At 46.2% G+C, this 11,272-nt stretch overlaps 1 protein-coding gene across 1 annotated transcript; it reads right to left on the bottom strand.

Moving 5' to 3' along the window:
- Window positions 1-1,001: 1,001 nt before the first annotated feature.
- On the bottom strand, window positions 1,002-2,878 carry LOC9651344 (cytokinin hydroxylase). The gene is made up of 5 exons (XM_002972279.2): window positions 2,575-2,878; window positions 2,287-2,513; window positions 1,990-2,228; window positions 1,588-1,933; window positions 1,002-1,531 (listed from the first exon to the last, which is right to left on the bottom strand). Exons 1-5 carry the CDS (start codon window positions 2,861-2,863, stop codon window positions 1,106-1,108), a joined length of 1,527 nt encoding a protein of 508 aa, XP_002972325.1. The 5' UTR covers window positions 2,864-2,878; the 3' UTR covers window positions 1,002-1,105.
- Window positions 2,879-11,272: the final 8,394 nt, after the last annotated feature.

The following is an 11,272-nucleotide window of genomic DNA, read 5'->3' as shown; positions in this document are numbered from 1 at the left end:
CAGCTGGTGTATAGACAGGAAGTAGTATTGCCGATTGAGCTAGAAATTCCATCTTTGTGTATAGCTATGGAACATGATCTTGACTGAGACAGGGCTATCAAAAACAGGTTGCAGCAGCTGGATAAGTTAGATGAGAGGCGGCTCTTGGCATTTCAAGCTCGTGTAGTGATTCAACAATGTTGCAAAGTTTGGCATAATTGGCACTTGCACAAGAAAGAGTTTCTAGTTGGTGATAAAGTTTTTCTCTATAATTCGAAGTATTGGAAACGCCTTGGAAAGCTGAAGTGTCATTGGACAGGGTATCTAGTGGCAGTCGGAAATGGATCAGTCCAACTTCAGGATTTTACAAAGAACTTATTGCCAATGTGAGTGAATAGTTATTGTGTGAAGAAATACTTTGAACAACCTTTTTTGTGCCTCAAGGCCAAGTATAGTGGTGGGGTGATGTCGGTGATAAAACATTGTCAAGATATGGCATTTTCTTTTGTTTTTTTAATATTTGAAGAGTTGGCAAGTCGTGGAGTGGAAGAGTTCATTACAAGAAGAAATGAAATTAGAAGAAGTTAGGGAAGAAAGAAGAATGACAAGTGGAGCTTTGCATGAGTTGGAGAGGCAGAACAATGGAGCACAGTGTAGAGCCAATGTGGTAACACAGCATATTTAAGTGCGGCAATATGCAAAACAAGCAAGGTTATCCAGTGAGTAGCAAGTGAGTATAGTGTGCTTGCACTGTGGGCAAGAGTGGATTAAGCTGCTAACTGAAGTCTTAATTAAATTGTGAAAGGAATAAAAGCTTTTGTTCCTATGTAGCTCTTGGAGTATGAGTTTAAGGTTTTAGTTGAACTTCTAGTTTTCAGGTTTTCATTCTTGTTTTTGTTAAAACTTAAAGGTTGTTATTTATTTAGATTAGTTTTATATTTATAATTTATAAACGTGTTTATAATATAAACACTTTGTAGTATATTCTGGTTATTCTACCATAAATTCTAAACATGTCTATATATATAAACTTTCAATTATTTAATTGGATTAATAAATAATACTAGTAAGGTTACTAGTATGGTTACTAATTTCTAGTATGGGCATGGTGATGCTGCAGGTACCATTATATTTTCTCCATGACGAGAGGAAGACCGTGGCGAGGTCTGAGCGTAACTTTGAACACCGGGCAGTGGCGATACGATGGCGACAACCGAAACCGGAAGCGCTGGAGAATGGTGGCCAAGGCGATCTTGGCTTCCATGAGTGCAAAGGACTGGCCGACGCACACGCGGGGCCCGAGCGAGAAGGCCAGGAACGCGTTCGGATGCTTGGACGCCTTGGCAACGCCATCCTTGAAGCGCTCTGGATTGAACTCGTGGGCGTCCTCCCCCCAGAGCTCCTTGTCGTGGTGGATGGCAAGGACTGGAAACGTGATCCCAACTCCCTTTGGAACAAGGATATCTCCCAGTGTTGTGTTCTCGAAACATGCTCGCATGAAAAATACCACCGGTGGATACAGGCGAAGACTTTCGTGGAGGATCATGTTGATCTAGAAAAACTAATCTTGAGCTCATGAAACTTGAAAGGATTGACTCAAAACCTTACCAGCTTAAGCTTGCTGATTGAATCGGCTTCCGGAGTGGCACCGCCGAATGCTTCCTGAGCCTCCACGCGAGCGCGCTCTTGCCATTCCGGATGCAAAGCCAGCAGCATCATAGACCAGGTGAGGAGAGATGCCGTCGTCTCGTGGCCAGCAAGGTAGAAAGTCTTGCACTCCTCCATCACGGCCCGATCGTCGAAAGAAGAGTTTCCAGCCTCGGCAAGCATCAGCCCCAGCAAGTCATGACTCTGGCCACTCTGATCTCGCCGCTCCTTGATCAAGGCCAGCAGCAGCGAGTCGAGGTCGCTGTAGAGCTTTCTCAATCGAAAGTTTGCTGGAAACGGAAGGAATCTACGGTCGATGACGAGATCGTGTTATAGTACGTGCTAGAATAAAACGATGATCACCTTTTGCCTGGCAAATAGTTGTATCGATCGATCTTGGAATGCTGCTCTGGGATTGCTCTCAAGAATTGGAAGACCTTCTGGCCTTTGAGATAGCTGCTTCCGAATGCCGTGTGGGAGATAATGTCTGCTGCCAGCTTTGAGAATTCACCACTCATTTCAATCTCGGGCTGCTCGCGGAGCGTTTCTTCACACCTGTCTAGCATCTCGAGCGCGCATTGTCCGATACGAGGCACCATTTTCTGATTGTTATGAAGTGATCAAAGTTGATATGAAGAAGGAAAGAAAAAGAAATGCAACCTTGAGCTTCTCTAGGTAGAAAGCTGGAGCCACAACACGTCGATGGTAACTCCACTCGTCACCATTCAAGGCAACGAGCCCTCTGCCGATTATCGATACAATTGCGGAAACCACCATGTCCGATTTCTCAAACTGAGTAGCTTTCTTGGCAAGAACTTCTCTGATGAGCTCGGGCTCCGTGACCATGATCCTGGGCTCCATCGCCCACCAGTAGAAATACATCTTTCCTGGGAAGAAATCCTCCAGAGTCTAACTCAACTTACGATAGAAACGAGAAGAGAGACTAACCGTATTCCTTGGACCACTGGTGGTAATCCAGCAACACATGTTCCACAATGTCGTGATTCAAGCCTGCCATGTCCCGCTCCTTGGCAGTGTCTCTCATCTTCATCACCTGGAGCATATTCCCGGCCAAGAAAGTCCTTGGCGGCCCCTCGATACCCTGACTTCGAATCCTTGTGTCGAGCGATCTTGGCTCCAGCCAATACCTGGTGACGATCGATCGCCATAGCTTCGCAACCAGTGCTAGCAACACGAGCAGCGCGCCCGTCCACACTGCCTTGCCAATGCCCTCCATTTCTCACAACAAACAAGTGACAGTATATTCTACTTGCGTAAGAAACTCACGCGTGGCATAGTCCAGGTGGCATTTTTCAATTGGACGGAGGCCAGATGCCAATGAGATGGGCATATATGCATTTAGAATGGTACACGACGGTCATTGACCGACATCCCATTCATTGTCATTGTCATTATTAAGTGTGACTTAGTGTTCTCAATGAGGAGGTTTTAGAGCTATGTTGTTCAATTTTAATAATGTGGTTGTTGTGACAGTAAAATTGATTTAGCTTTTTGGCAGCAATTAGAGACATTTATAACTCAAATTCATGAAATTGGACTCAAATGCAAATGTTACAAATAGTGTCACAAATGTAACTTTGGGTATCAAAAGATATTTTTCGGCTAGTCCTTACGGATACTCTTTCCTTACTGCCATGATGACAGGAGGTCGGTATAGTTGAATTCCTTTAGTAGCCCCTTTTGTGCTAGTGGAGTTAACTGGGCATTTCAAGTGTACTTAGACCAAACGAGCATAAGGACGGAATTCCTAAGTGCTATTAGCTAAGCATACTTAGCTTGGTAAAGAGTTCCTGTCTCGTTTTGTCTTGCACTTGTTAGTGACAAAAACCCTCACATATTAAGACTAGTCCCTTAATATCACTGAATGATAGTTTACCGTGTCTGTCAAACACCCTCGCTATCACGTCTTTTGTGTTGGTCTCATTTCAGTCCCAAATGCTATTTATAGAAAGTGTCTAGATTAGCTCATTTGGCATATCGACGGAATGTAAAGATCAGCCCAAACATAATAGTGTTCGTTCCATGTCCAAATTCGCAATCTAGTGCCATTCTATATTTAATATTTAATAAGTTTCAAGCTTGTCCCAGAGACTAACTCCTGGTACTAAGGGAGGCTTCGGGTGAAAGCCCAAAGCATGTAGGGGGGGGGGGGTTGGGGAGGGAGGGGGGGTTGGGGGAGGTTTCAAATATATAGTAGGGATAATGGTTGGAATGTATCCGACCACCTGAGACATTAATTTGGCTCCTGTTGGGTTGTGTCGCTCCTTGTTTTGCGTCCAATTTGGGTCTAAGCCCAAGCTCCATGCTGCTCTAGTCGGTGGGGTACCCTCCTCCTTGTGTTAGGCCACCGGTATATCAAAATTGTGCCAGACTTTGTCTAACACCATTTTGCATGCAGGTGCTAGATACGGGGAGCTGGTGCTCGTGGGATTGTACCGGATCCTCGTTTTGTAGTGCAACGGGCTTGGAGTTCAGCTCCAAATTCAGGTGTGCTACATTTGGTATCAGAGAAATTGTTTCAGCGATTCCTATCCAACTTTTGTCGGATTTTCTAACTCAAGTTGCATACGCAAAGACTTTTCTAGTAGATCCGAAGCGACCTGTGTAAAATTAATTGGATTGCACCATTCAGTAAGAATGTTGTAAGCATGTTCAGTTACTGATAGAGACATGCATGCAGCTAGCGGGATGGTGAAAAGGAACCATGTTGATGACGCTGAAACCTCTAGACGAGCAAATCGAGAGGAGGAAACTCCTGCTAGAAATGTTGCAATAGAGGCTGAGGCCGAGTCAAAAGAGGAAGAGCCAGATGCTGTGGCATTGTAACGTATGGCTCAAGAAGTTGAGATCAAGAATTTGCGAAAGGAGATTTGCAAATTGAAGAAGGAGAACAAAAAGAAGAAGAAAGAAGCTGAGGCAACTAAACCAGCTAAGCCTAAGCAACCGGACTCCTCCTCAAGTTCTGAGGATGATGAAGTTTTGCAGCCGCCCCCAGTTGCACGAGTTTCAAAGTTCAAGCCTCTGAAACCACCCAACTTCAGAGGCATGCCGAACTATCTGTCAGGAATCCCCCAATTCTTGCCACATTTCTGACTCTTGCCGGATTCCTAACCTGCAGACCACATTCCTGATTCTTGAGACACTTCCCTATTCCTGACTCTCAAGACACTTCCCTATTCCTGACTCTCAAGACTCTCTAATTTCCTGTACGATTCCTGAGTCTCGAGCCACATTCCTGATATTGATGTGGTGCCTCCTCAACCTCAGCTATATTTAGGCCGTCCTCGATCCAAGAGTGGTGGAGCTTCATCAACCTATAGTATATATAGGTTAGCCTTGTTCCATTTCTCCACAATCTGAATCAACGCTAGTCTAAGGCCTTTTTTTTGTTTCCATTAGCTTTTCTCTTTGTCTTTTGCATTTTCCAGTCTTGATCTTGTTGGGGGTCTTGATAGTTTGATTCAGATTGTGCTTTTTGCTTTTGTTTTAGCTTGTTTGGATTATTTGATTGCCTTTGTCTTTTTTCCCCTTTTTTTTCCTTTCTTCTTGCCGATGGAGTCTCCAAGCCATCCTGATTTCTTTGCCGAAGTCCTTACAAAAATCCAGTCTGAGAATACCAAGCTAAAGGCGACCCTTCTTCGCATGCATCAGGAGCTTGCTTCACTTTCGGCTCAGGGATCCAGCAAAGTTCCTGAACCGAAGGTGAGTTTCCCAGCGAAAATTTCAGGCAAGCATTCTGAGCTTCGCGAATTTTTGAACCAAATGGAGCTGATCTTTGCACTTCAACATCAGCGGTACCCCACTCCCGAGTCTCAAGTTGGCGTGATTGGGACATTGCTCGAAGGTGCAGCTTTGTCATGGTTTTCTCCTCTTCTGGAGAAGAGCATGAAAGGGGTCGTGGTTCCGAAGCTGATGGATCTTCAATTGTTCAAAGAGAAGCTTGAAGCATGTTTTGGTGAGATAGATCGGGTTCGGGTTGCTACTACAAAGATGAGACGTCTCTCTCAGGGGTCTCGTCCTGCCTCAATCTACGCTGCAGAGTTCCAACTCCTTGCCTTGGACACTTAGTGGGATAAGCGGGCCCTGATTGACCAATTTCGTTTCGGCCTCAACAACGGTGTCAAGGATTTGTTGCTCACCATGGAGGATCCCAAGGACCTGTCGGACGCCATCACCAAAGCTGTTCGATGTGACAATCGTCTCTTTGAATGTCGTTAGGAAAGTTGCCGCGCCGCTGTTTTTCCGTCCCAAACTTAGGAATCCCAGCTTGAGTCTTCGGGGCATACTCCTGAACCTACTGCTCTGGTCCCGATGGATATTTCTGGTACTCCCCGACTCATTAGAGGGAAGTTGAGTCCTACTGAGAAGCAACGTCGAATATCTCATAATCTTTGCCTTTACTATGTTGATCCTAATCACAAAGCAGCTGTGTGTCCCAAGAAGCCTCCTCGACTGCTCGAGTTCACTCTGCCTCAAAGTCCACCTCTGTTGCAGTTGGGAAACGACCCTGTCCAAACAGAGTAGGAGCTGTCTATTTGGACTCCCCGAATAAAAATCACTTTTCTTCTTTATCAAGCTCCTCACCACCTTTCATCAAAGCCACCAGTAATTCCCGCAACTTCCGCGTCCCATATCTCCTTTCTTTCACCGGACAATCAGGACTCAAGGCTTTGGCGCTACTGGACTCGGGTGCAACTTCCTGCTTCATGGACACGGACTTTGCTGCCCAACATCATGTTCCTCTTTCTCCTACCATACGGGATCTGAGGGTTGAAGGCATTGGCGGGCATTTTGTGTCTCCATCTTCTGGACTTAGGGAAATGTTGCCCGTTCGAGTACACATCGGGTCCACTGTCACCGATATCGCCTTCAACATCATCAACAGCAAGTCCTCCTCTGTGGTGCTCGGTCTTCCTTGGTTCCAACTACATCAGCCTCAAATTTGTTGGAAGGAATTACAGCTCATCTCTCCCACATCACCATCTCCCATGGCTTCCCCTGCTGTTCATCGAGTCCGAATCAGGAAAAGTTCCCTAAACTTAAATCGGGGTTCTATTCCTGACTCTACGAAGTTTTCACCCTCTTCTTTTTCCTCTCTTCCATCTTACACTGGACAGTATCCTCGTCTCATCATTCCATTTAGTCGTACACCTCCTCCTATCTCCACAATCACTATGAAAGAACTCCTTCATGAAGAACCTATTTTCGTTTTTGCTTTGCATGTTTTTCCTGTCAGTCTTCCTGAGAAGTATCATGATTTTGGGGATGTGTTTGACAAGAAAAAAGCTAGTGTACTGCCTGTTCATTGGCTTATGATTATCCCATTGATTTACAGGAAGGAGCGTCACCTCCGTGGGGGCCTATCTGCGGGTTATCCCCGTTCGAGCTTAAGGCCCTCAAAGAGTACGTGGATGAGAACCTTGCCTCGGGGTACATTTAGCATTCGCAGTCCCCAGCTGGAGCGCCTGTCTTCTTTGTCAAGAAGAAGGATGGGAGTTTGCAGCTAGTCATTGATTACCGAGGTTTGAACAAGGTGATTGTTTGGAACTGTTATCCGCTGCCCCTGATCTCAGACCTGTTGGAACGCCTCGGTGGTGCCCGCTTCTTCACCAAGATTGACCTCCGTGGCGCATACAACCTGATCTGGATCTGGCCTAGTGATGAATGGAAGACTGCGTTCCGAACCCGCTATGGCCACTTCGAGTACACTTTCATGCCATTTGGCTTGAGAAATGCTCTAGCAGTTTTCCAACACGTGGTGAACGATGTCTTTCGGGAGTTTCTTGATCAGATGGTGATCATCTACCTCAATGACATCCTCATCTACTAAAAAACTCAGGAGGAGCACGACGAACATGTACGCAAGGTGCTGGCGAAGCTGCGAGAACACGGCCTATACGCGAAGCTTGAGAAATGTTCCTTCGATTAGCAGTCTGTGGAGTTCCTTGGGTACATTATCACTTCTGAGGGTATCACGATGGATTCTGCCAAAGTCAAGACTATTCTCGAGTGGGAGCCTCCATAATCAATGTCGGACATTCAGGTTTTCCTTGGCTTTGCCAACTTCTACCGCAAATTCATTGATCATTACTCTGACATTGTCCTTCCTCTCACACATCTCACTCGCAAGGATGTTCCCTTCTCTTGGTTTGCTGCTGCCCAGTATGCCTTCGACACACTCAAGGCAGCCTTCAGTTCTGCTCCCGTTTTGATCCATGCTGATTCCTCACAACCTTTCTTCATCGAGGTTGACGCCTCCAACTTTGCCATCGGTGCTGTGTTGTCTCAACTCGGAGCGGATCAAGAACTTCATCTGGTCACTTTCCATTCTCGGAAATTTCAGCCTGCGGAGATCAATTACGAAATCCACGACAAGGAGCTCCTTGCCATCGTGGATTCCTTTGGAGAGTGGCGCCGTTTCTTGGAGGGGGCGGGCCATCAAACAACAGTCTGGACGGATCACAAAAATCTCGAGTACTTTGCCACTTCCCGAGTTTTAAGCCGTCGTCAAGCAAGGTGGGCACAATTCCTGAGTCGGTTTGACTTTGTTATCAAGTACAGACCTGGAAAGCTTCAAGGCCTTCCTGATGCTCTTTCAAGGCGCTCCTATCTCAGTCTCAGGCCTGGTAATCCTGCCTTCGATCAACAGGATCAAGTTATCCTCGGTCCTTATCGGTTTCAAGTTATGGCAATTTCCCTGGCCCCGCAGGACTCCTCCTTGATGGATGCAATCAGAAACGATCTTCAATCCGATGATCTCGCCAGCGACATTTTCCCCCATCTTCAGGCTGGACACCCTGTGACTCCCGACTGCCGGCGATTTGACGAGTTTGAGTTCTTAGATGGCTTATTATACCGTGGGGAGCAACTTTACATTCCTGAAGGTGATGCTCGAAGGTTGGTCCTGATGGCGTGCCACGATAGCCCGATTGCTGGTCACTTTGGCATTGCGAAAACCTATGAGCTAGTTGCATGGGACTTTTGGTGGCCTCACATGAATGACTACATCAAAGCTTTTGTTACCTCCTGTGACACTTGCGCCCAGAATAAGGTACCTCCTTCCTTCAGGTTTGCTTTGTTCCCTTCCGGTCCCTTCAGGTCCTTGGGAATCCATCTCCATGGATTTTTTGAGTGATCTTCCGAGTTCTGGAGGCTTCAACAGCATTTTAGTCGTGGTGGATCGCTTCACAAAGATGGCGCACTTCTTGCCATGTACCAAGGAGTTTTTGGGCGAGGACATGGCAAAACTGGTATTCAGGGAAATTTTCTGACTTCATGGGATTCCTATAGATGTGGTTTCGGATCGGGGGCCTCAGTTCATCTCTCATTTCTGGAAACGGTTTTTGCAGCTGCTTGGAGTGAAGGCCAACCTCTCTTCGGCATATCATCCTCAAACTGATAGGCAGTCCGAGCGAACGATTCAGACGTTGGAACAATTCTTGAGGTGTTTCATCAACTATCATTAGGATAACTGGTTCGATATCCTTCCCCTTGCTGAGTTCTCCTATAACAACTTTGTTCACTCCTCTCTTCGAATTTCCCCCTTCTTTGCAAACTCTGGCCGAAATCCCCGATTCAATCTCTCACTTCCTTCTTCATCCGAATCCTCTCATTCAAATCCTCGCTCTGAGGCATTTGTCTCCAACCTCCAAGAAATCCACAACTCCATCTCCTTCCACCTCCATCGTGCTCAGGAATCTCACAAAACATTTGCCAATGTCCATCGTCAGGATTGTCCCCCTTACAATATCGGGGATAAAGTCTGGCTCCTCTGGCAAAATATCTCCACCACCAGGCCCTGTCCAAAACTTGATTTCAAACGCCTCGGTCCTTTCCCTATCACTGCCATCATTAATCCTGTCACTTATCGCCTTGCACTTCCCTCCTCATATCAAATTCACCCCGTTTTTCATTCCTCTCTCCTTGAGCCTTATATTCCCAGTACTATTCCCGATTGGGTCATTCCTCCACCTCCACCAGTGCAGCTCGAGGATGGGTCTGAGTACGAGGTTCAGGACATCCTTGATTCCAAGATTTCACGGTCTAAACTCTACTATCTGGTCAACTGAAAGGGTTACGGGCCTGAAGAACGCACTTGGGAACCTGCGGACAACCTGATTCATTCTCCTGACCTTGTTCAGGACTTCTACCGCCGTTATCCTTCTCGTCCCAGTCCTCATTCTTTTTCTCCATCTCCCATCCCTTACAGCTCATCTCATCCTCCTCGTCGTTCTCATTCACATCCTCGTTCCACTCGTTCTTGAGGAGGGGGTGCTATTAGGAATCCCCCAATTTTTGCCACATTCCGGACTCTCACCGGATTCCTGACCTGCAGACCACATTCCTGATTCTCGAGACACTTCCCTATTCCTGACTCTCAAGACACTTCCCTATTCCCAACTCTCTGATTTCCTGTACGATTCCTGAGTCTCGAACCACATTCCTGATATTGATGTGGCACCTCCTCAACCTCAGCTATATTTAGGCTGTCCTCGATCCAAGAGTGGTGGAGCTTCATCAACCTATAGTATATATAGGTTAGCCTTGTTCCATTTCTCCACAATCTGAATCAACGCCAGTCTAAGGCCTTTTCTTTGTTTCCACTAGCTTTTCTCTTTGTCTTTTGCATTTTCCAGTCTTGATCTTGTTGGGGGTCTTGACACTATCAAGTTTTGGAAGACTGGGTCTACGATATGGAAAACTATTTCATAGCGGTAGACGTAGATGATCATACGAAAGTTGCGTGTGCGCAATCCTTTCTCACCGATCATGCCAAAAGTTGGTGGTGCCAGGTCTGTGCTGAAAAAGGGCAGACTAGAAGTTGGACCAAGATGCGGTCTCATATTTGTAAAGAATACTTGCCGAATGATCTTGGTTTGAGACTTCGCATGGAGCTACGGCGGTTAAATCAGCAAGGGGATCTCATGCATTACGTTAATGCGTTTGCTCAGAAGCACATTATGATTGCAAATATGAGTGACGAAGATGCTCGGAGTTATTTTCTGGAGGGTTTAAGTTCACTTTCTCGTAATGAGATTTTGAAGTTTAAGCCGAAGACATACTTGGAGTATAAGGAGGCAGCACAACAAGTTGCCTTTAGTCACTCGCTCATGGAACAATATCAGCAACCATATGCTGGTAACTCGGATAAGAATAGGAATTTTGGGAATAAACAAGGTGACCAGAAATAGGGGGTGGAAAGCAGGTTCTACTCTGGAGGCTCACAAGCAATGGTTAACAAAGGTGGTGGTGGTTGGAGACCACCAACAGCTACTTCTGGTCCTAGGCCCTCTGTTCCTCCTCTTGGTGGGTACAAGCAACAGCAACCTGCGAAACCTACTCCTAGTGGAACAGGTAGTGTGGGTCATTGCTTCCATTGTGGAGAGTTAGGACATAAGTCCTCGAAATGCCACAACAAGCATAAGACAAGGTCTCGGGTTAATGTCTTGAGGGAAGACGGTGGTGGCGAAGCTGAAGGGGTTGACAAGTTGGTCAATGCAGATTATGAGAAAGAGGAGGTGAGTTACTTTCGTTGCTTTCCTCAAGCTTTTCTCGCAGTCAATGCAAACACTAATCTGTTGATGTATCTGGTAGGCTTTCTCCGTGGACACCGAATCTGAGTGAT

Source organism: Selaginella moellendorffii, unplaced genomic scaffold, assembly GCF_000143415.4.
Source record: "Selaginella moellendorffii unplaced genomic scaffold, v1.0 SELMOscaffold_19, whole genome shotgun sequence".
Taxonomy (NCBI): Eukaryota; Viridiplantae; Streptophyta; class Lycopodiopsida; order Selaginellales; family Selaginellaceae; genus Selaginella; species Selaginella moellendorffii.
The sequence above is the reverse complement of the archived record's forward strand: the minus strand, read 5'-3'. Positions and strand labels throughout refer to the sequence as shown.